General features: G+C 52.5%; 1 protein-coding gene across 1 annotated transcript in view; it reads right to left on the bottom strand.

Moving 5' to 3' along the window:
* Positions 1 to 413: 413 nt before the first annotated feature.
* The window catches only part of PRDM5 (PR/SET domain 5), an 83,432-nt gene continuing 58,609 nt past the window's right edge, over positions 414 to 25,236 (bottom strand). The window contains exons 14-16 of the mRNA XM_053911638.2: positions 17,646 to 17,731; positions 1,972 to 2,076; positions 414 to 705 (exon numbers count right to left, since the gene is read on the bottom strand). Coding sequence (XP_053767613.1) covers positions 541 to 705; positions 1,972 to 2,076; positions 17,646 to 17,731 — 356 coding nt within the window. The 3' untranslated portion in view covers positions 414 to 540. The remainder of the gene's footprint in view (positions 706 to 1,971; positions 2,077 to 17,645; positions 17,732 to 25,236) is intronic.

Raw genomic sequence — 25,236 nt, forward strand, 5'->3', positions numbered from 1 at the left:
TAAGAGCTGCTGGGCGTGAGCGCTATTGCGGTGGGCGTTTCTGCTCTGAAATACCTCTTTATTTTAAACTAACCGGCTGCAGGGAGACGGTAAGTCAGGCCGACTTGGGTGCGTGTCACAGAACTGGTCACCGCGACCTTTACCCCCTTGTCACTCTGGGGACGTTGAAACCGCTGCCCTCGTCCCCACCCGCAGGGGCAGAACGTGGGTTTCTCCGTCCCTTTAGGGCCGAGTCACAGACGACCAGCCCGTGCACAAAGCGTGCGCACGTGTGCAGACGTAACAGTAACATAAAAAGGACCGGTGGGGAGGGGGCTGATAAACTTCACTACAGAGATGGCCACGGAGCACCCCCCCCCCCCCGCCCGGGCTCTCTCCGTTTCACACGAACACAGCACAAGGAGTATGTCGTAAGGCTGCGAAGGGATTGTTTTGCATTTGTGCCATTTCTCGGTGAAAGCAGGATTTTGTTTTGTTTTGCGTACGTGTCTGCAGACGCTAAAGGTCGGCCAGAGGGATGTGGGAGCCGTGGGCGGCGCCTCAGCCGTCGGCCTCGCCGTGGATGTTGTCCATGTGCACTTTGAGGTAGTCGGTCCTGGTGAACTTCTTGTGGCAGAACTGGCACTCGGCCAGCGGGCGGTTGGGGTTGTGGGTCATCTTGTGCCGGATCAGCATCTTCTTCAGGCTGAAGGCCAGGTCGCACACCTGGAAGACACCCAGAGACACGGGTCACCGGGCACTGAGAAGCCCACGGGCCGCAGCAGCTCGCCGGGGTACAGGGCGTCAGGCTGTTCCTGCTGTGAGGATGGGCCGACAGGGGACGCTGCCCCCAAAACAGGTGGGCTTGAACAGCCCGCTCAAGGGGGAGGAGAGCTAATTACAGCTCCCGAGAGTTACCTGCCCTTCACGCGTGTCCTCTGCACTGCCCACCCCCCCCCCACTGTATGTAGACATCTCGAGGAGATGACTCCTAAAAATGATGTCTTTCTCCCCGTAATGGACTGAATTGACAGTTTCCTATTTAACCCCCTGAATGGCGCCATACGTGTGTCACCAGCGACCCCTCCCCTCATCCCACATCCTTACCCACCTTCTGACTCTATTTCCCCAGATACCGCTCCTCTAACGGAGGGGCCGTGCACGCTTACTCATTCAGCTCTGCCACCTCGCCCCCCAGCTCTCCACACATCAGATGAGCCGATTAAAATATCACATTTACACAGAAGATGTCAGGCATATTCACTCAGGTCATAAAAGGAAGTGAAATGGAATTCTTACAATACCACATTTTCCTTCCAACTTTGATGGCGTTCACAAAAATTCCATTTACGTGAAATTCCTCCAAAGCACGCCCACTGTGACATAAGGCATGTGTAACTCCCATGTGACATGAGGCATGTGTAACTCCCGTGATGTGACGTGGGCTGTGCATAACTCCCATGTGACATGAAGCGTGTGTAACTCCTGTGTGACAAGGCATGCGTAACTCCCGTGTGACGTGAGGCGTGTGTAACTCCCATGATGTGACGTGAGGTGTGTGTAACTCCCATGCAAACACCCTGGACGGAATCATGAATGTGCAGAGAGGAAGCCTGCTGGAAAGGAAGCCGAGGTTCTGAGTGAGGAGAGGGCTGGGGAACTCGAAAGCAGAGAAAAAGCACGCTGTGTTTGTGGGGGGAAGACGTGACCCTCCCCACAACAGGAAACACAGGAAGGCGCGGGCCGAGCTGTGCAGAGAGGGAGGGGTCCAATACAGAGTAACCCACTGTAAGTTATAAACAAGCAGCAGCGTGTTGCACTATAAAGAAGTTAATTTGTACTCATTTATTTAAATGCGTCGGGGGGACGCTGGTTACTGACATTATATAAATGTCAGGTGTGCTGTGTCTTGGGGCCCTTTGACACTGTACACCTGACAGGCGCGCACACTCAGACACCCGCACCCCCGCCTGGTGGGGGAGGCCCACTCACGTCGCACTGGAAGGGCTTCTCCCCGGTGTGCGTCCTCCTGTGCTCGTCCAGGCCTCGCTTCTGGCTGAAGGCCTTGCTGCACTCGGAGCACTTGTAGGGCTTCTCCTGTGGTCAAGGAAGAGACTGTGAGTCCCGGGGCCTGGGGCCCTTGGCCGGAGGAGGCCACAGCAGGGTCACAAGGGGTGTTTAAATTTGGGGGGAACCAGCCATCCTCACAGCTGCTGGGCGGTCTGCAAGCCCCTGGCTCAGGGGCCCCAGTCCCGCGTCCGACCACCTGCCTGCCTCACAGGAACCCGCACCTGTGCGATGCTGGGTTCCAAAAGGCCACCTAGGTCGCCCCGATCTGTGGCCTGGACTCCGGTTTCCCTTGGGTCTCAGGGTTAATTCTCCCGGCATGGACACAGAAGTGGGGCTGCGCCTTGGACTTTCCCAGCACGGCCGGAAACCTCTCTGCTGTGACCGACCCGTCACCCCTCCCACGGGCAGTGCTATTGCCAATCTGCAAACTGCAAGATTCCCACCGGGTGCCCACAAGGGACATGCGTGTGATGAGCGGGTGCAAGGTGAAACTAAGGTGCTCCTGGGAAAGAGAGGGCCTCTGAGCGTCCTGAAGTGATCTTCTTTGTCTGCAATAGTCCCTTTCGCCCTGATGGTAACGTGGTCTTAACGCAGCTCTACCAGCTTCTCAAAATGAGCACCTGCCGGAGGCGGGGCGGGGGCACCTGTCTGCAGCAGGAAGAGGCTGAGCGTGGGGAGCCAGCACTCAGCGCCGTGACTAGGGTCAGCAGCACGGGGGGAGGGACTTGGGAGTGGCTGAGGGACGGGACACTGAGTGTCCTCCCTACCCCAGAAAACCGTAATCGTGCTGGTGCCGCGATGGGGGTGCAGCACACACCAGGAGGCGATCCTACCGCAACACACCAGCGTGTGAACGCGTGTCCGCCTGCAGCTGCACGGTGTTGATCGTCAGTTATACCTCCATTAAAATAGAGGCAAAGAATAAAACCAGCGCACAGCCATCTTTCACTTCCCGTCTGTGTCCTCAGGCGTGAAGGGCGTCTCTTGTACACAGCACACAACTGGGGTTCTCTTTTTTGACTCAAATTTATACCACTTCTTTTAAGATAGCAAGTCTTGCTCCTTTTGCTCCTTAATATTTATTATTTTATCATTTATTACATTGTTATAAAATAGAATTACTATTATAATAATATAATTAGTATACTATTCATTGCCATTAATAATATAATTGAATATATTTCTAACATTTTATTTTGTGCACTATTTTTCTGGCTTGGTTCTAAGTTTTCCCCCCTCTACTTCCTGGCACGGTTCGGACTGATCCTTCTCCCTGCATTATTACAGAGGTGATGGAGTCTATTTTTACCGTTAGTGGGGGCCCTTCACGTTGCTACCACGCACGTTTAACACAACCTGAGCTTCACCTACATGTCGCCCCTCCTACCAAATGACTTGTCCGGCAGAGCAGTCCTACCTGCTACGTGCAGCCCCATTCTCTACGCCCCCTCATTTCCAATGTCTAATACGGGATTACTCTCCTACCATCAGTGTGGCTCGGCTGTACACGTTTCACGCTTTCCACATACTTGGCCTTCTGAGGGTCCACTGAGAGGAAACTGTTTCCATTGGATTGAACGTGACTTTGTCCCTCCTCTGCTGCTGAGCGAAGCCCGCCTGGCCAATTAGATGTGCAGGGGGCCCCGTGTCCCATGTCTGCCGGCCTCTCTTCACCTTCCCCCTTTATGTCCCATTCTATGGGACTTCTTTAGAATCAAGTGATCAATTCTTTTTCGGTCTAACTTGCTACTTAATAGGATCATTTGAGCAGTTAATTTCCATGATCATATTTTTAATTTCTAGAAGCTTATATTCAGGGGTTATTTTTGCTCAATTTTTATACAATCATATACTACTCATGTTGCTTATGCCTATTTAACAGATACTCTAGGCACGCATGTGGTTTTCTTAACCTGACGAGACATTGTCTTCGGTTTTTGGAAGTCGGGTGCTGCTATCTGGGGCTCTGCATGTTTCCTCCGCGGTTCCTGGAATTGGGGACCGGAAGTCACCGTTGGTGGCCCGACCTGTGAGAGTCCTGTGGCCCCAGGCTGAGAGAAGGCCCCCCCCGACCCCCAACAGCCTGTGTGTGCTTCTGCACCAGGAGCCTCTCAGTCAAAGGCCCTGTAAGTTTATCTCCTGCCTTAGGGTGTTCTGGTCAAGCCCATATTTTAAATCTGAACTGCAGACATGCTTGAGGTTAGACTCTAAGAAGAACTGCTTCCCTAGCCAGGAGTCACCCCAGCACAGGTAAATGTCCTGAGCAGCTCCGCTTGCCAAATGCCGACGCCTTCCAGTCCCTGATCTCACTTCAAGCGTATCCTCCCCAGGGCCCCAGCATTGTGGCGGTGTGCCCCACAGCAGAGCCCTCCTGTCTCCACGAAAAACCAGGTCCAGAGTGTGCCGACACTGGCAAGCACCACGCAAGGCACCACCGCCGAGCTCCTGAAGACCCTGACGCCATCATCACTTCAACGTGAACCGCGGCCGAATCGCCTCCTCTGTCCCTCCCCCGTGACGAAACCTTTCCTCGGGGCACCTGTCAGATCCACGGAGCACGACGGGCCCAGCGTGTAACTCTGCCTCTGCGTGCAACACGCGGCACGGACTACACCTGTAACTCGTTAGCGGCAGTAACCAGACACAAAGTGATTAGCGTCTTGATTAATTCTGATTCTGAGTGATTACACAGTTGCACTGACAAATAGCTCGCCCTTTGTCATCAGGACTGGGGGACCGTGACCAAATGGAGGCAACCTACTTGTCAGTTAAACCGTGATCTACCAAAGGCCAAATTAATCACGTCTAATCGGTGCAGCTTTGATGAAGCTGCGCGTGGCAGATTTCACCCAGAAGGTGGGACTTAAGCTCTGCGCCTTGCAGCGTAATTAATAAAAAGTCGTATTTCCGTGCTGTTAAGGCCCATCTATGTAAAAGAACTGGAGCTTCTAATGTTATAGTTTTGCCAACATGAACTGACTTAGTAAATCTCGATGTCATTTGAGAGGGTTCTGTACAAACCGAGGCACATTTTTTATCCGTTGTGCAGGGATCGCTACGGTGAAGTTCTTTGAAATGGTTCATCGGACGGAGGCTTCCTCCTTGTTAAGGATGGCTCGCCAGGAGGGAAAGACGCATGCCCCCCACTGTACCCACGCCCGAAGACTAGCCGGGCTGTGGGCAGATTATCCACACGCATGGGCACAGAATCCTGACATCCCGTACGGTCGGTACCACATGAGGCCACAATCAAGTAGAAACAGAACATCTAGCAAGTCAGCTTTTCCCCTTGCAGTCAGAGGTCAAGGTAAGTGGAGTCAGGAAGTCCCGGAATGAATGATACGCAGTATCTGTTTGCACCAGTGGCAGCCTGAGCCCGACAGAATTGAGAGAGAAAGACCGGGAAGCCACGAACAGAAGGCAGCCTGGGTGAGCGCGGCCAGGGCGGGCATAGCCCTCAGCGCTGTGAGTGACAGCAGCAGGGTTGGCGGAAAGGAGGTCCGGTTTGTGAGCAAAGCCCCCCTCCCCCGCCCGCCCCATTGTTCTTTCTTTTGTGAACGCACTTCCTCTGCCTGTGTCTCAGCGAGGTCGCAGGGCCAGCGTGTACGCACGGTGAAGGAACCAGCCTGCTCATGAGCGGGGTGGACGTCACGCAGAATGCGAGAGAAGAGGCTGAGGAATCAGGTGTAGAAATAAATGTCTTCCTCTCTTTCTCTCTCTCTCTCTCTCTCTCTCACACACACACACACACACACGCACAACTGTGGTAGGACATACAAATCATCTTTTATCCCCAACTCATTGCATCTGCTCACTGTTTTCTAGCGTAAAGTATTATACAGCTAGAAATAGTTACCCTGTTCGTGTTCACAGAAATGATGGCTTTTGCAGGATAATCATTTCCTATTTCTAAATTTTTTTAAAAATCTTAAAAAACCACATTTGAAGCGGAGATTTGGCAAGAATTTCCTAAGCATAAAATTTCTAACTACACAGGAATTTTATAAGTGTCCGATTCTGCGTCTTCTCAGCTGCCATGGCAGTGGTTGGCTCGTTCCCACTGGACACACGACAAAGCTCGGCACAGATGAAATAGGCAACTTGTGACTCAAACGCTTCCGTCATATTTTTTAAGGATCCGGGGGAAAGTCGTTTACTGAATCCTCCAACTCTCTCACCTGCAGAACACGGAGCTCCCAGCGTAGGGAAAGCTCACATACAGCCAGTCCGGCTCGCTCTCCAGCCTCCCCCTGGCCAGGCCCAGGGCAGGGGTCTCAGCCCGGCCCCCCCCCGACTCAGGGCCGGCTCCTGGTCTGTTTCAGGGAGCTGCTCCATGCACTCACTCAGCTTCCGCCGCACACCCCACGGCCCCCCAAGTTGTGATGACTCAAAATACCCCCACTGTCATGCCACAGGTCCCCCATGGGACCCAGTCACAGAACTGTACAGAGGAGTGCTTCTCAAACTTCCTGTAGGGAAAGACTGTGGTTCCCCAATGTGTTGCTGACGTTGCAAAACGTAATGGAAGTGAGACACCTAAAAAATGAGCACACCCCCAGAGGTGCCGCAAGGCCAAAACACCATAAACGCTCCCAGCACTTCCTGGTCTCCTCACAGACCGGAAATGGGGTCTGTGGGCTGGGGTGGTCTTCGAGCCACACTTTGAAGAGTATTCGTCTCAAAAACGTCTTTGGTCACAGGTGTTGAAGATCCAAACACGGAGAACAAATGCTCTGATACCGCGGACACAAAAGGATGCCTACCATCAGAACGGCATCTGAACTCTGAATTAAGTGTCACTGTAATATTATACGTACAAACGCCAAGGTGTGTGGTGCGGCAGCGGGGAGGTAATAAATGAAAAAGGGATGAATTGTTGCTGGATCTGGGTGAGGTCCCCTGGGGATTCATTATCTCACTCTCTGCTTCTATTTGAAATTTTCCCCATGAAACGTTAAAATAATTTTTATTTTTTTAAAGATCGTTTATTTTTAGAGAGGGGAAGGGAGGGAGAAAGAGAGGGAGAGAAGCACGGGTCGGCTGCCACTCGCACGGGCCCCAACTGGGACGGGGCCCACAATCCAGGCTTGTGCCCTGACCGGGAATCGAACCTGCGACCTTTTGCTTAATGAGATGATACTCAACCAATGGAGCCACACTGGTCAGGGCAAGTTAAAAAAATTTTTTTAAATGCTTTCATGTTATTCTAAAACTTAAAACATCACCAGTCTCCTTCCACTCCAAAGATGTTTTGTCCTTTTGGGGGACTGTTTTTGATGGGTCATGTAAACACTCAGCCATCAGAAATCAGAAACGCCGTCTCAGAACGTGTGTGGGGACAACACGGTGCTCCGGGGACCGGCCAGCTGTGCGCCACAGAACCGCAGCCCCTCCCCCGCCCAGCACGCCCGGGTCAGTCCCCCAGATGCGTGTCCCCAGCAGGCAGGCCTCCTGCTTAATCGAGTCCGCATGTCCCCCTCACTTAGGTCTTCACGTGACAGATCCTCCCAGACTGGGAGAGCCCCAGGCAGCGTCCTGTGGTGGCCTTGACCACTGACCAGAGCTCAGCCCTGAGACTGAGAAGCCCATGCTGACATTTCCAGATTTTTCCACTTTCCCTGGAGGTGGCCAGTTCTCTTCTGAGCTGGCTTTGTGGTCCAACAGTGACCCCCAGCCCCATAAAATATCCAGTTCGCACCGAATCGCAGGCGCAGGGAGTGGAGCGTCCGAGCGCGGCCTCCTGTGCTGTGACACAGGGCATGGGGACCGGCCTGCGTCCCTCAGCACGCGTTCCATCTATCTGAGGGTCCCGGAGCTGCACGTGCCCGCTGCATGCCACCAACACACACGGCACCACCCCCCACCCCTACCCCCCACACGGAGTCCGGCCTGGGAACTTCTTTCCAGCACAGAGCAAAGCACGCCCATGGCCCAGTAATAACGCACCTTTAAAATGACCACCCTCAGGGAAGCGGACAGAGAGCCAGGTGCACAGGGCAGGGCCCCACGCCGCACAGCACCATGGGGCCTGCTTCACGGGTAATAGGGTCACTCTCTGCAGGAAGGTGAATGGTGCGGCTCACACACAGAACAGTAAAAATCAGCACCATCAACAGAGCACAACTTTATACTGAGGTGCTGTGCAGACTCTGAGCAGGAACAGGAAGGCGTCGGGGCCTTGTTTTGTACTCAGCTCTGGAGCCCACGGCACAGAGTGTGGGGACAGAGTGGCTGCGAGCTCCCCCACCACTGGCTCCAAGGTCGGAGGAGGGCCTGGCTGGCACAGAGCGGGCGAAGCCTCCCCCAGCCAGCTCAGAACCTTGTATTGTGACTTCGAGGCGTGGCAGCTCTGCCCAGCCCTACCTGGGGGGCCAAGAAGACCTCTCGCACAGACTGAACCATAAGACTGTAGCGGGGGATAAAAACTCCCCATCAGGGGTGCTGTCAACAGGATAACGCACCACACCTTCGAAGGAGCCCCCTCTGGAAGTGGGGGGCTGAAGCAGGGGGCGGGGTGAAGGGGTGGGAGTGTTCTTTGGGACAGCAGCGAATCTCCCCAACAGGAGGGGTCTCAGGGGAACCGCAAACACATTTGCTGATGAGGATTCTGAGAACAATTGGAGACTTGTGCATTATAAGGAGTGTTCTTTGTAATCCTTGGGAGAAAGGAAGTGGTGGTTAAGTGAAAGACTGTGATTATCTAAATTACTAAAGGGAAACTTTAGATATTTCTTTCCCTGCATAATCACTAATTGTTTTTAGATTATTTTTTTTCCTCAAAAATCTTACAAAAGAAGGCCAAATGGATAAACAGGGAAATTTTATAAGCAAAAAATTAGGCTCACCATCTTAAAAAGTTGTAAAACAAACTCTGAAATATAAATTATAATGAGAATACAAGGGCATACGGGAAAGAAGTAGAAGAAAAATAAATGTAATCAAAAATACAGAGGACACGGGGACGATGTAAATATACATACACAGGTACACATACAGATACGCACATGCCTGCATACACGTGTCCAAGGCAGCAATCGGGATGCACGCCGAGGTGCAGACAGGTGGCTGACACGCCTGCCTCTCCATGTGTCACACACCGTCTCCAGCCCGTTTGCTGATGGGACCGGAGTCTTACACGGTTAGGACGGCCTCAGGTTTTCTTTGTTTGCGTGGCCAGGGAGCCTCGTTCACCAGGGGGATGTTCCCGGAACCTGCACCGTCTCAGACACAGTCGCCCAGCAGCAAAGGCAGACTCACGGAGGGGAATGGAACCACGTCCTCCGAAAAGGCCCTTTGCTGCACCTGCCCCAGTACTTGTAGCTCGCAAACCCATTAATTCCGAAGTTTCCGGCTCTGCTGACAGGTGAACTGACAGCAGGGGAGAGAATCCCTGCTGTGACACGATGTAACTGAGGGGAAATGCACCAGCTAACGCCCCCCGCGCACTGAGCGAGAGGTGATGTTAGGACCTGCGGGGAAACAAGCTGAACACATGGCCCTCGTGCCTGAGAAGTGCCCCAAGGTGTGCAAAGCACAGACAAAGGCAGAGGAGCAGATGCAGAGCCCAGGTGCACCTGTGCACCGACCTGAGCTCTCGGGGCTACTCGGCAACCAGGGGGGACACATCAAACACCCCTGCCGCTTTAGGGGGCGCGGTGGGGGGTGCAGAGATTGATGCCCGCGGAGAATCGACTAGTGCAGCTTGCCTGCTCCCAAATAACAAGCGTGCTTTCCGACATATGTGCCGGTGGCAAGTGCAATCCATCTTTGAACAAAACCGTCAAGCCGAAGCCGAGGTCCACAGGAGAGAGGAATTATGTAAATGCAAGGCCTCCGAGAAGACTTGGTCTCTCATCTAAAGAAATGACATACTTACCCCATTACACAACCTCAAAAATAATAAGAACACAGCAGAGAGGTACTATCACACATGCAACTAATTCACCCACAGCTGAGAGAGCATTTACTTTAGCCAAGTTCACGTCAGCAGGTGAGACAAAGCCATCGAGCAGCAGGCAGGAGCAGACAAGGCAGGCCATGGATACGAGTCAAGTCTCTGATCCGCCCAGGGCCCACAGGGCAGGCAGCTCAAAGCACAGCGTCCCCTCCAACCTCAGAGACGCTGGGAAAACCCACCTGCTCACCTGTGCGGGCGAGGGTCCCCTGCCATCCTGGCCCAGATCGTGCCAGGTTTGAATGTGCACAGGTTGTGAAGTGTTTTGACAAAAGAGCAGTGAGCCCAGGTCAGAAAAAGAAGAAGCCGACCCAACAGGGTTGCTGGAGGGAGTGGGGCAATTTCGTTTCCCAAACCTGACAGCTGCCCCCACTTCTTGGTCCCAGAGGTACCCGCAGAAGAGTTTTTATTCATGCAGCGACGGCTTCACTCTTTCTCCTCCTCTGATACCGTGCCGTTCCCCACCTGAGCTCCATCTGCATGCACAAATGGGCGGGTTCTTTGCGAAAACTGTAATTTCGGGGGGTGCTGCCTTCTGCAAAATACCTTTCCGACCCCCAGAATGAAATGGCTGCCATCACCCACAGGACCCAGGACAAATCAGAGCTCACTTTTTAAACATAAAATGGTGACTTTCTACCAACCAGCTTCTGAACGTGTGGGGCTTCGCGTGTCCCTAGAGAAGGGACGTCTCATTCCTTTCTTCCGAGCACCATGACTAGCATGCCCCACTGTCCCCGTGTACCCGGGGCCAGTCCTGGGTCGGCCCCAAAAGCTCTGCACCCCAGGAAACCCCTCAGTGTGGGGCAAGGGGCAGCGTGGGGCCGGTTCCTATGGGAACAGCACCACCTGAGCTGAGGAGCAGCAGCCGGTTGGTTTTGAACCGAATGAGAAGTCAGCCCCCGTTTTCAGAGTTTCTGGAAAAGACTGGTCCGTCCAATGGGAACGGAACCCTGGACAACGTCTTGACCCTGTGCACACAGTAATGACAAATAGAGCCGTGGGCAGCGAAGGGATCTAATTTCCGTCTCCCAGGCGCCCGTGACCAGCCATGTGACTGGGGACGGGCCCCCTCTCTCTCCAAGCCCTGCCTCCCTCGTCTGTAACAGGAGACGTTCCGCTGTGTTGCCGAGCTTGCTTGTCATAATGCTTGGCCCATAATAACTTTCAACAGGGTATTTCATGTATTATATGGACCTTTCTCCTATGCGTTATCAAAGTATGCATGTGAATAATGGAATTCAAACTGGAAAGGGCATACTTTACGAAAATATAACCGGGGCGATTTTATGAAGAAAGGGAACTGTGTGTGGATCTCTCAATATAGCAACGTTCCTGAAACCCACTAACATAAACAGATGGTCTTTTATTTCAAGATTCTTCATATAAATACATGGCCTTTTATTTCAAGATTCTTAGGATACTTTAGTAATTAACCCCCCTGAATGGAGTACAAGACAAATATAAAATTCTGTTTCAGAGGGAAAATAGCACAGAAAATGTATCACTTTCCCAAGAATAACGATCCCACTTTAAAAAATTAATTGTACACTGCGTGTCTCAGAAACAAAGAGAATCTCTCGGCGCGCATCAGACGGCCGCACTTCCTTCCATCCTGAAGTGTGTTATTAAGTCTAAAGATAACAGCATCGTGCTGGCGAAGCCGCCACCGGCCCACATGCTAATGTGTGCCGAGTTTTGTCTTAGCAAAATCTGCAAACTGCTCTATGCGTGCTCCATGTTGATACACCAAGTTCACACCAAGTTCACAGCAGAGTTCCATGGGCGCCACGGAAACGTGCACGTGGTTACTACAGACGGGCTGCCCACCAGGGCGCGAGGCTGCCCTGACCAGGGTGCCCGGCCCGCACCCCGCACGCCCCACTGGATACGGGACCCACCGCAGCAGCGCGGCAGTTTCCACCGCGGTGCCACGGGAAATGACGCTGAGGCTGGAACGCCACTGACTTGAAGCCCCCTCGTGACACTCAGGATTAACTGACACTTTCTAGTCAGTTCAACAAATACCCAAAATAGCTCCCGATCTATGGAGAAATTTTAGTGCCGAGGGCTTAAATGTTGCTCACACAGTGATGACAGTAACAAGCACAGACTAAGTTCTAACTGAGTTAGAACTTCGTTAGTCTTCACCTGCAGGTTTTGTAATGTAAAAATTCATCATATAAAAAGTGAGGAGAAAGCTATCTCAGGGCATAGGGTTGCTCGGGGGGCTTATTTGCTTTCTCTCCCACATATGTACCCAGATGTGGGAGAAAAACTCCCTGAGGTTACTGCTAATCGCGTCCTTCCTCCCTCTGCTCACAGGGGACAAACAAACCTGGACTGCCCACTGCCACCTACACATGCACCACCCGGCGGGGAAACTGCCAGGGCCTCTCCAGCCACACAGCACAACCTCCCCCCTGCACACTCAGCAGACGGCCCGCCCACCCTCACCTCTGCTCCTCCCCCTGAAAACCCGCCATCACGCTTGCTGACCCAGTTGGAGCTGGTTCAGTGAACTGGCCTGGGCCTCCCTCAGGCACAGCTACCTGCCGTTCCCCACGTCCCAGCATTCCCACCACACGCTGTTGCCCCCGCTGGGGAAAGACGTGGTTCAACAATGGAAGCGTCCAGCTCCCTCCTGAGTTCGCGGAGCTCCCCTGGGCTTGGACCCGGCTCAGAGCTTTTGCCCTTTCTACAGCGACACGGATCTGTTTAGAGAGTCCACACAACTACGATGAGGACGAGTGTAAGATGATAAGACTATTCCATTGCTGAATGAATAAATGAAGTTGGCTCTAAGGAAAAATGGAAGGAAGGAAAACTATGACGCGGAAGAGGAAAAACCGGGCTAACGCAACAGTACAGTAACGTGTCAGTAAATACGCCCACGGCAGAGAGGTGGTAAGAAAGTGATGCCCGACAGGGAGGAGGAGGAGGAGGCGGGAGAGGGTTAAAAATAAAGAAGACACAGGACAAGGGCTGCCTCCTTCACACACCGAAGAAATGCCGGAGCGGGTGGGAAGTGGTGCGCTGGGGGCATGCCCCACCCAGGGCCACCTGGCGGGGCTCCCTGTCCAGGTGGCCAGGCTGCAGCCGCCTCCTTCATACCCCCTTGGACATGACCTCAGGGCAGCCTTTCCAGAAGGCTGATCCTGTCACCTCCCCACTCAAAATAGAGCCCGTCACACCAAGGAAAATGCATTCGCTGCCAGGATTCACACAGGTCCCCAGGCCAGCCCCCCTCGGCTGCACGCGGACCCCAGCGCGCACCCCACCCTCAGCCGCCATGGTCCAGCTACCCTGACAAGCTGTAGGCGCCCCGCTCATGTGGCCCGGGGGTTACCTGGGCCAGCAAATCCCCCACTCCCGAAGCTCCTCAAAGCTCCACCTGGCCTGACCCCTGGGCTCTCTCTGTTGGCATGCAGGCCTCCCCATGCATCCAGGAGGACTCCGAACTGACCCCCCACCATGAGACACACCTTTCCAGCTCTGGCTCTGCAGCCCCCAGCCTCCCTCCTCCTCCTCCCGCCTGCGCCCCCATGAGGACCTAACTCTTCCTTTACCTGCAGCATCACCCTGGCCGGCACCACGTCGTCTGCCAGCTGGACACTCTGGTCAGGCCGCTCTGCTCGTGGCCAAACCCAGCCGTGCCCGGACCTGGGGACGCAGCCTGGCTGGAGCCCCGGGGAGGGGGCGGTGCTCACGCCGTCAGGACCAAGTGCCTCGTGCACACGGTGGTCACGCCCTCCAGCCCTCCGAACCACCTGAGGGTGGGGGACGGGAAGTTTCATCGAAGGAGTGAACCATCAAACAGCATAAAAGACCCGCTGCTCCTTTAACTGCTGGCGACGGCTGCATGTTAATATCTGTGAGGACTGACCTGGCTCTTCCCGCAAACGGAGCTGGAGGGCAGCTGGGAACAGAGACCCCTCAAACCTGTGCACCTGCGTGGACTGAGAAGTGGCGTTCAAAAGGCAGAGCTCCGCAAACAGCTTTCTGATTGGTCCAGGTGCTCTTCGTGGTGAAACCAATAGCAATTAAATGAGACAGGCAGCCGGCCGCGGTGGTGGTCACAAACAACACTTGGTTTGGAGCTGAATGCTTACAAAAAGGCTATTTACGGCACGTGCCCTCGTGCACCGTGTCCGGGCTCAGGGTGTCTGAGACCAGGAAAGCAAAGCCCGTGACATGGAGCAGCTAAGCCGCTGACATCTGATGTCTGGTTAGATCTGGGGGGGGGCCACCTTCCAGACCAAGAGGGCAGCGATGCAGGGGCTGGCACCGGCAGGGTGCCGGGAGCAGCCCAAGCCCAAAGTTAAGACCCAGGACTTTTCACGTTTGCCCTTGAGGTGGCTTGAAAGTCCTGGTTTCAATTCAAGCCACGGTGCCCCACCTGTGAGACCTGCCCCCGCAGAGGCCCTGCCCCCACCCCAGAACTGTGTCTTGCATCACCCAGGCAGAGAGGAAGGCCTGGAGCGGGCGCTACCTGGACACGGAGTGCAAGGTCCCTGTTTTCATCCGCTCCCGAGCAGCACGTGGGCCTACAGCCACGAAGTGGGAGAAGAGAGCCTCACGTGCCGCGGCTGCTACAAATACGTCACTCCGCTCAGGCTGGGGACGTGGCGGGGATCCTGGCCCGTCCAGCCAGGGAGCACAGCTGCACGACCTTCTGACCACACATCACAAGACACTGTGCAGGCTGAGGTGGAGGACCAGCAGGTGAGCCACAGGCCACAGAGACGGGCCCAGAGCTGTCTCACCTGTGTCGGAGCCCGAGGGCGAGGCCGGCACCACAGGAGCGGGTTGGAAGAAAACAGGTGAAACTACTATTACTCACTGATAAGAAACCCCCAACAACGCAGGATGAACACCAAGAAAACACCCCCCCCCCCCCCGTCAACATGCTGAAAACCAAATACCAAGAACATCCAGGGAAGGCAAGGAATCAACCACCAACCCTGGACTCTCAACGACAAAATGACTGCTGAGCCTTTTAGGGCTTTAGCAGAATGGCCTCCCCCACTCGGGGCCCCAGCTGCCCCCCATAAACAAGCCCCAGAAGGGCAGGATTGGTGCTCCTCCCCCGAGGCGGCCAGGTGGGAACCCCAGGATGCACGAAGGGGTGGGGAGTGTTATGTGGACATGCCAAACCTTCTGAAAGATGTGACTGGCTGAATGACACAGTCTTTGATGTTGGATTAAAACGGGCTCTTGAAATAGGACAAAAATGTCTGGATCAGAGCCCGCAGATCGGAACGCAATGAGAACGCAAGACTGAAACCGACGGACGTGCTAAGGGTCCCCGCGTAAAGGGGTCTGTTCTGAACGCAGTCTGTTAGAGCCCAACGTACACTGGGAAACAGGAACTTGCAGAGCTTGTTCCTCTAGGATGTCTTTTAACGCCTCTTTTGGTTCTTGATACTAATTTGATTCCGTCAGCTCGTAACCTTAATGCACTTTCAAAAGTTGCCCTGATAGGCAAACGATCTCTGCATTTATCTGATGCTCAGGACACAAGATTTCAAAGCCAGAGCTGTCTGCGCGCAAATTTAAATGGCACACGCAGAGAAAAATTAAACGAGAGCTGCAGGCAACGCTTGCTAGGCTGGCATCATCACGGGTGTCCCTTGAGGCTCCTCCCCCTAACAGCGCAGGAGTCTGCCTGCAATCCCCTCACTCTGGTCCAGGCCCTGGGACTCCCAGCCCGAGGGTCAGAGCCCCATCCCCCATGGTATACAGTGAGTGCGCCGCCTGCCCCTGGGCCCCGGGAGGCGGCCTCAGGGTCCTTGAGTTAAGGCTCCAGGATTCGAATGCACACGAGACGTACACATCATTGCTACCGTCTGTTTGCAAAAACACGGAAAGTAGACCAGAGTCAGTGAGACCAAGAAGGTTTAACAGAACCAGAGGCAAACGTGTAGAAGGAGGCCAGGGGCTGGCCTCTGTAGCCCACCGGCCCAGGCTTGGATCTCACCCTGCCCCTTACCTGCCCATGCCTCGGTTTTCCACTTTGACAAAGGGACCATAAGGATGCCTGAGTTGCGAAAGGTGAGGCTTACAGGGGTTAATAGATGTGAAGGCCCAGAATCATCCCTGGCCTATGAGAACTGGTCTTTGTATTTATTTTAACTATTTTTATTAGTCTCATTAATAAACTTTTATTAAAACTTTTAAAATAAACTTTTATTAAAAAGCAAAAAACAAATGATTTAAATTTGAAATAGCCCAGTTTCTTGGGTAAAACCCAAAAGATAATTTTTTTCCTGCAGTGACTTGAACAGCCCCTTCTGGGGTATTACCATGTCTGTCTGCAGTAACCATGGAAACCAGGTAATACAGCACCAGCTCTGACAGGAGGGACCAGGGCCCCTTTGCCTGTATGTTGGCATCTTTCAAACCCATTATTCGCACACGTATAAAATAAGTAAACTACACTGAAACTCACTTAAACCTCTTCAACAAGGCTCACTGTGAAATACATATTTTGAATGCGCACATTTAAGTCATTTTACTGTTTAAGGAGTAATTTTATACGTAGCAAGCACTCCAGCTCCTGAGAGTCATACAGATGAATGTGGCTGTCTACATGGGAAGGACAAACCCTGGAAGATCAGCCGCAGTGCGCGGAGGAGCCTCCTCTCTCACCGTCACAAACGCAGGAGGACTCTCCCAGCGCCCCCCACACCCGGCACCTCGGTCCGGCCCAGGGCCCTGCTGGGCCAGGCTATAGCGCCCTGACCCTGGAACGGCTGTAACTCCCACCACATGTTTTCTCTCGAGTTTTTATTTTACTGCGAAGGTAAAACGTGAGGTCCAGGGGAGGCCTGAATTCGAACGGCTCTTAGGGGGCCAGGCAGCCTCTTAAAATGTGAAAAATAAGTCATTTACATATGGACCATAAGCTCGTAAGGGCTGAACGTTAAAGGTGCGGGGAGAGAGAGGCTGCAGGGGATGTGGGCGGGGCCCACTCCAGCTGAGCTGTGGGAAACAGCCCCCACCAGGCACAGGGCTGCCTGCGCCCTCCACGGAGCGGTGGGCAGAGAACGGAGCGGTGGGCAGAGAACGGAGCGGGTTGTTAGGCCAATGGCTGCGTCTGGAAAAGCCACCTAGGACACAGTGACGACAGTGTGGGCGGAGGCACAAAGAGCCCCCGGGACAGACAGAGACGGCACCAGGCACAGGTGACAAGCCACAAGCTGCCCTGCTGGCCGCCTGCCCCCACAATCTACCCCGCCTTCAACGGCTCCCTGCAAACACACTTACTCATTTGCACTAATGGCCTCAGGCTGACAGATGCCTCTGTTCCAGAAGGTTCCTGGCAAATGCTTGGCAAGACAGCCACTTCTTATTTTTTAGTATTATAATGTTACCATCTACTTATTTGAACTTTGTCACTTGTAACTCCTATTCCTTCTAAAAACTGGGTCACCATGCAAACAATGGGGACCCCTTGGGGGTGTGGATTTTTGTTTTCATTGTTTTGTCTTTAAGAAGTGTATTTCCCCAAATGTCCGTCATAGATACAAACATATATTTTCAGGTCCATCACCTTTTCTTTCCTCGTGTAAGACTAAACACTGTTTCCAGTGAGAACGTTTTTATTCTCACAGCAGGAGCGAGACCGACGTCGCCTTACCCGGGTGTGGGTCCGGATGTGCATCTTCAGCCCGTCGTTCTTGCTGAAGCCCTTCTCACAGTACGGGCACTGGTAGGGGCGCTCGCCTACGAGACAGGGGGCTCCGTGTCAGAAACCGGACAACCGGACAGGACGGGGGGGAGCACGCGCGCCATCGTCACCCTCTCGCACTCAGACCCGGGACCCTCACGCTCGGGGCACAGTGGGGCGCTCGCACCAGGGGCTGTGTGGGGCGTGGGCAGTGGGCCACCAGCTGCCCTCCTGCAGACGGGGACCTCGCCCAGAGCACGTCCAGGACCCAGAAACATGGGACAGTCCCCAGAAGCAGGCCTGATGCATTCTCCTTTCAATACTTGAGCCGAAATGAAATCACCTAATTTTAATAATTTGTGAAAAAAAGATTTTATATGAATCAGTGTATTCATGAGCTTTTTTAATCAGTGAGCACTGCGCTGTTCATTGTGAGGGTCTTCAGTGGTTTCACGGGGCTTTCCTTTTGTTTTTATTCATTGATTTTAGAAAGAGAGAGAAAGGGGGAGGGAGGGAAAGGCAGGGAAAGAGACAGACAGACAGACACCGATTTGTTGTTCCACTTATCTATGCACCACTGGTTGATTCTTGTATGTGCCCTGACCGGGGATCGAACCCACGAGCTTGGACATGTAAGAAAACATACTACATGAATATTTTTTCACGTAACTAGGAAATGTAGGTGAGTTCTTCGTATCTGCTCCTTTCTTTAAGTTACGTCTGGAAGTCGGCAACGTGAACGCCCACCGGTGTTTTCTCCAAACACACCCGGGGACAAACAGAAACACGACGGAAACTGGAAAGAGCTGAGTTTAGGTTGATTTAAAAGGTGCCACAGAGTGGGTTCCCCGTGAAGCAAATGTATTCATTCATTAAACAGATTTTTTTGGAGTGCCTGCCGTCTTCCAGCTACTGTCCTGGGTCTTGGGAAGGGAGTAAGGAATACATTCACAAAAGCACTCTCTCTTCGAATTTACTAGTGTAACAGAAAGACAAGAAAAAGTTAAAAAGTGCACGACCATTTCAGACATGATGCCTTATGTGAATAAACTGAACCAAAGAGACAGGCCCAGCAGAGACCTCGGCAGGAGTGGGCCGAGGAAGGGCCTGGCCGAGGCCTTCAGAACCGGCCAAAACACGGAGTGAAAGCGGCTTCCAATGCCAACCAAACACGACCCGAGTGTGCACTTGATGGGTGTTCACCTTTGCATGATCCTGTCACACGGGGTTTGCCTCCCAACGCTCAGGCTGGCACGCCTGGGAGGGACGGTGCTTACGTGGAAAGGGGGAGAACGCTCGGCGGGGGGGGGCTTGGCCTTCCACAGGGCACATCTGGACGCCACGTGGAACACCTTGCCAGAGCCGGGCCCAGTCCCCAAACAAGTCCCTTTGAGTCTTCGATGAAGAAAATGCACTAATGACAGCCACCAAGCTCTAGCAAACATGGCTAAAAGCAACAGGGAAAAATCAGACGGGGGGGAAAAATCCAGTTTAATGTAGGTCATTCTGATGATAATGTGTCGCCGTCATCGTTAGTGTATGGAATGTGATGTTAATTAAAGACGTGAGGAGAACGCTGGCCCTCAGCAGAGGATTCATGTACTAGTAGTAAAGCAGCGTCGTAAGTTTGGGGAGGCAGCGAAGGGGAGCCTGTGTGTTCACGAAACAGGATCCAAAAGCCACCGATTACTACCCATCCAACGACGGCCACATAACCACCTGGACGTGCGGCATCTCGACACAAATCCCTCCTAAAGATCTACGTTTACGGAGCACAGAGTTAATGAAGACAAGTCTCGCAAGCCTTGACATCCCTAAATCAGAGCGTGGACTTAATTTAAGAGTGCACTTGACCACGTGGCCAGAAGGCTCAGAAGATCACACTGTATTTCATGCTGATAAACAAATCAAATGCAGCAGACTCTTCAAGAACGGCCGTGACCGCCTTTGAAGACAAAAGATGTAACAAAATAGTTGAAATGATAACTTTTATGTATTTTCTACCAAAATTTAAAAAGTGTACAGAAAATAATCCCTATGCTTTGAAAATATTTCCAACCAAGCCGGAAAGCTTAATAGGTAATGTATATATTTCAAGAGATTTTGATTAAAATAAAAATGGACCATTTTCAGACATTTTAATAATTTTAACTTTTATTTTGTCAGTCAGTATATTTTTAAAAGCTATGTAGATTTCAGAGAACTCTCATAATTCTCTGAAAAGATGAAAAGATTTACATACACAGAAAATGTAGTTTAAGATGAAATAAAGTTATAACTCTTGCTTTCAATGAATCCAAATTAAATAATGTTTAAAGACTTTGGAGTTATAGTTTCACATTCTACTTTTGACTTTTCTAACAAAAATCAGTTTTGGAGAGGGCAAATTCCAAATTAAAAATAAAAATACGTGCCTCAATAGTACATGTTCCATAAAAAGTACTCCGCAATGGTTCCAAGTGGTCGAACTTTAAAATAAACGTGTTGCATGGAATTCTTTAGAAGAACTTTATAGTTCTTTTCCACACATATCATTGGATGGGCTCATTTTGCTTTTGTGGACTAAGGAAATTGTTGCAAAACATTAAAGTTGGCTCATTTTAAATGAAAATTAAAGCCACAAACATAATTGTGCCAGCACCACCCAATCGCTTTTTGGGTTCCACCACGGCACCCTCCCCCCCACCCTGGCAGCTGGAGCCTCTGCTCTGGGCCATGGAGGGAGAGAGACGCTGCCCTGACCGAACAAGCAGCTCACGGTCACCCTTGGCAACCTTCGGTGGGTGGAAACACTTCCTGTTTCCTGCCGCAGAAAGAGCCGTGAAACCCCCCAACCCCACTGCACCCCACACTGTTACTCTTGGAACGCCCTGTTACTCCAATCCTGCAGAATCTCGCTTGATCTGAAGAAGTGAAACCCGAGGACACCATCTTGAAAGAAAGGCAACAAAAATCTGAACTTGACATTTACTCCGGAAATATTTATGGAGACACTCTACCTTTAAAAGTTTAAAGAGCTCGCTATTGTGAGGAAGTGGGCAATAAAATATAAAACTGAGAAGTGACTGAAGGAGGGAACTTTACTTCTCAAAATGTTTTACCACTCGAATCAAAACAAATCTTTTCTTCAGGTCAGGGTTCTATGGTCAGAGCTACTAAAAAGCGGAAGATACATCCTTTTCCCTCGGAAGCGAGCAGCCGCGGCACCCCTCTGCCATTTTGAAGTGAGGGTCAGTGGGAAGCAGGGGGACCGGGGGGCCACGTGGCACTAACTTGTCTCAAAGGACAAACAGCCAAACCTACTGTCTGGTTGAAAGCAAACAGAACCTGCTGAAGCAAACAAAACAGAACGAGGTTCAGAATGAAAAGGGAACAGAGCTAACGAGTAATTTAAAACTATCATTATCCAGGGAGAGAAGTAAAAGGTGCCCCACTGAGATGCCCTGGCTTTGGCTGAGCAGGTGTACAAAGGACGCCGTTCCACGTCACTAACCTGGAGGGGGCGTGACGCCCAGGTGAGGCCCCTGTGGCCCGTGCTGGCAGGAGCAAGGGGCGTGGCACACACACTGCCCAGACCCTGGCCAAGCCATCAGGGCTCTGACCGAGGGGAGGCCACTATGGGCCGTCCATGCCGCTGGGCCAGGGGATGCTTGTGAGGCAGGCAGGTAGGTGGAAGGTGGCCAGGTAGGGATTGGCTCGCTCTTCGCAGGAAGTCGGCCTTGGGTGGGAGAGTCACTACTGTCTCTCCCAGCGCGTCCTGCTCTGAGGAGTGTCTGCACGCAGTCCTGCTGAACCCAGGCTCACGAGCACAGGTGGGCAGGGTGCCCGATGGCCTAGTGGAGCAGTGGCACCACAGGTACCCGCGCCACAGGGCTTCCTGCTAACAGAGCCGAGGAGAAAGCAGCAAGACTGGGCCTGCTGGGCGGCGAGAACCCAGAAAATGGCTCCCTCCCCTAAAAACTAGAGCCACTATGAACCCCGCCCAGCCCTGAAGCAGAGTCACAGAAGCACAGCACAGGGCGTCGCCCCGGGGTGAGTGTCAGCGGTGCAGAGAAAGGACCTCCCGGACAGAATCCACCCGCCTCGGTTTTCGGTTTTCGGGACTACAGGACAGCGGCGGGGGTCCGAACTGACAGAGGTCGCTATTAACAGCATCTCATCGTTTTCCAAGAGAAACCAACCACTTACAAAATAAACGCAGCAAAATGAATTCCCTTTCATCAGGTGAGGGTTACCTAATTCTAAAAAAATGTGAAAACTATGCTTTAAATTTCCATTTGTGTTTATAATTACCCTGTTGTCTATTTTTGTGTATTGATAATTGTCTCATTGCCATGTAGTTATTTAGAATTACTTATAGCTGTTTTTTAAAAACTGAACAACTGTTCTAAAAGAATGACTAGATCCCTTAGTGAAAGCATTAGGGAAGAAGGAAAATGAGCGGCTCAAGTCCACGCAGAATCAAACGGTCACATACCGATCCTTTACTTGCAGGCTGATCGCAGGTATTTCTAAAAAATCAGAGATTCCCCAGGACAGTGATTTATTGCCACACACGTTCCCACAGCGGTGGGCATGCCAGCCTGGAACAGGAGGGCGACCCAGCCCGTCTCTATTAACCCGGAAAGCTGCTCCAAACAGAAGGCAAGTAATTAACCTTCTGACCCAGGCTTTAAAACCCCAAAGCAGGTCCTAGAATCTCTGTCATAATTTATGAACAGCTGACGGCATTGCTGTCACCGCCGTGGGTTCTGTGCGGAACCGACCCCAGTTCTCACTGACCCTAAGCAGCAGGAGACCCCCAGGGCCACCGCCGTCACCACAGCGCAGGACACTGGTGATGGATTACAGAGCCGCCAGCCCGGCCCCTCCTGCAACAGGCACCTGACAGACGGTGATGGTGACGGCAGCCCCGCCTGACAGCGGCCCCTCGGCCACGTTCACAGATGAGCTACACGCCACCGCCAGCGGTGACAGAAAGAGATGGTGACGGGGACACTGAATAGAGAGCCAGAGCATGTACCCAGGAGCGTGCCCTCCTGGGGTGAACTCCAGTAGGAGCAGCAGGAACAGGGCACAGCGAGGTCACGGGTCACGGCACGCTTGGCCATCGCTGGGCATCGAGCAGGGCGCTCTGCACACACCTCCCTGGGTCCCCAGAACAAGGCTGTGAGGCCGGGACTGCCCTGCGGGGTTTCAGGTGAGGAATCGAAGCTTTGAAGAGATGGGCACTGTGCTACAGAGATTAAGCGAGGTACTAAAGGAGCTCGGCTGGGAGGAAGTAAATAAGCAGAGTTCGAAAGCTGGCACTCAGACTCCGGGACCCATGCTGGGAACACCAACCAGCACCAAGCAATAACGCATCACCGCGGCCGGTTTTGTGGTGGGAAAGCTTCCCCGTATTCGGAGTTTCCCCGTATTCGGAGTTAAGTTCTCAGACCGTAAGTAACAAACTACACGCCCTGACATGCCCAAGGCGAGATTATTATCCTCGGTTGCTTGGTCGCCAAGGTAATGTCATCACACATGGTGGGAGGAGTGTCTGTAGTTCCACGGTAAGTTCAGGAGTGACGGGAAGGGTGAGGAGGGGCTGTTACAGAGAAGAAATGGAAATACTGGCAACATGAGGCAATGTGAGGCCTCGGCTGAGCTCTGGAGGAACCGCGCACAAGCTGTGCAGCTCTGGCGAACCGAACCGCTGCGTTGTCCCGGGCAGGAGCTCAGCGGAGAGGCCGGAACTAGAAACTTTCCGAAACACCTTCCTATTCCACAAGTCAGGAATGTTGCATTTTAATAACCGATAGAAGCAAACGCCCTGGGCACATTTGCTGCGCACGCCCTTATCCAATCACCTGGTTATAAAGAGAGAATTGACTTTAGAGGGTAGATACAAAGGTAGGACAAATAGGAAAAATAACGTTTTCGAGATTGATGGAAAAGACCAAAGTTCTGTCGGCCCTTGCCCCAGGATGGTGGGAATGGGAATGGGGTCGGGGGAGAGACAGAGAAGGCAGAAGGAGAGCCAAGGGTGCAACTGGTTGGTTATCTAAGGCAGTAAAGGATGAAATCAGTCAAAACGTGAAGGACCAGAGGAGTTTTTTAAATGTCTCCTTTAAACAGTATTAACAATAGATTTCAACAGAGACATAAACACCAAGACTCCTCCCAGAACGCACACACAGGTAGTAATTCAATAGCTACGTTATCATTGTTGTGCGGAATGGCTGTTGGTCAAGAGCCAGTAAATCAAGACCCGCTCTGAGGAAGCTGACACGAAGCGACCTGCCTCTAATGCTACACAGACCAACAGCGCCGCTCTGCTGGGCGGGAAGTGAAGACCACCACCAGTCGGCAGAAGGGAAGGAAGAGACAGAGACCGCGGTCATATTTCCTCTTCATAGAACTTAGCTGAAGTTACAAGAGAGTTTGCTTCCCAAAATATCGATGGACCGTTTGAATACAATAAAGACAAAATGAAACCGACTCCTGCACATAATGGGAAAACAGTGGAAAGACTACTTCCTCTATAAAAACCTCATCACACCGCAGTGTGTTCAAATGTACGTAACCTCACTCAAAGGCCTAACTCTCAGTTAATAATCATTTCCTAGAGATTAAAAAGAAAGCAAAAAACAGTCTATCCAACTACGGAACATCCTGGGAGGAAACTGTGGAGACGGTAAAAACACCAGTGGAGGCCAGGGGTGGAGGGCTGGGGAGGGACAGCGGAGCACAGAGGATTTGGGGCAGCAAAACTGCTCTGTGTGACACTATCGTGACGGACACCTGCCATCATCCACGTGGCCAGGGCGGCCCCCTCGGCGGACCGTGGGCCCTGGGGGACGGTGATGTGCCACAGTAGGCCCACACTCTGTAACAAGCACACCCCGCAGGCTGGGCTGTAGGTAGTGGGGAGGCGGGCGTGTCCGGGGTGGGGGGAGGCAGACGGGTGACTGTCTGTGCCTTCTCTTACTTTCACTGTGAGCCTACGATTGCGCCAGAAAATAAAGTCCGTTTTTAAAAAAGGAAATAGGGCGAAACTAAATCTAATCATGCTTTCTCTGTCTGTCACAGCCCACTACAAAGAGGACTCAAAGTAAATAAACAGGGGGTGTTACATTTTTTTAAACCACCTTTTGTTGAGCTCTAAAGCATAAAACTTTCAAATTACTGGAATAACGTTAGGCTTTCAGAGTGTCATTCCCCGCTTTCATCCTGCAGAACTTAGGCATTCTGTAATTCTTGTGTTAGTTACCATAGCTGTGCAGCAAAACAGGACAGACAGTGCAAAACTAAAATGGGATTTGAAGTCAAAAGACGGATTTTCTGTCCTCGACCAGACGAGTCATCACCTCGCTGCCCTGACTGGGCAAGTCACTTGCTTCCCTGAATCTCGGCTTCCTCGTGGGGAGTGAGTGCGGCCTGGGACACTGACCACACGCTGTGGGGGGGCCCCGAGGGAGGCAGTGTCTGAGGGAGCCTCCGCCCCCCTCAGCTGATGAAGGCCGGGCGCCTGCTCTGCCCAGCCTCTCGGCCATGAGCAGAGTCACAGACAGATGAA

The sequence above is a fragment of the Desmodus rotundus genome, chromosome 9 (genome assembly GCF_022682495.2).
Source record: "Desmodus rotundus isolate HL8 chromosome 9, HLdesRot8A.1, whole genome shotgun sequence".
NCBI classification, from domain to species: domain Eukaryota; kingdom Metazoa; phylum Chordata; class Mammalia; order Chiroptera; family Phyllostomidae; genus Desmodus; species Desmodus rotundus.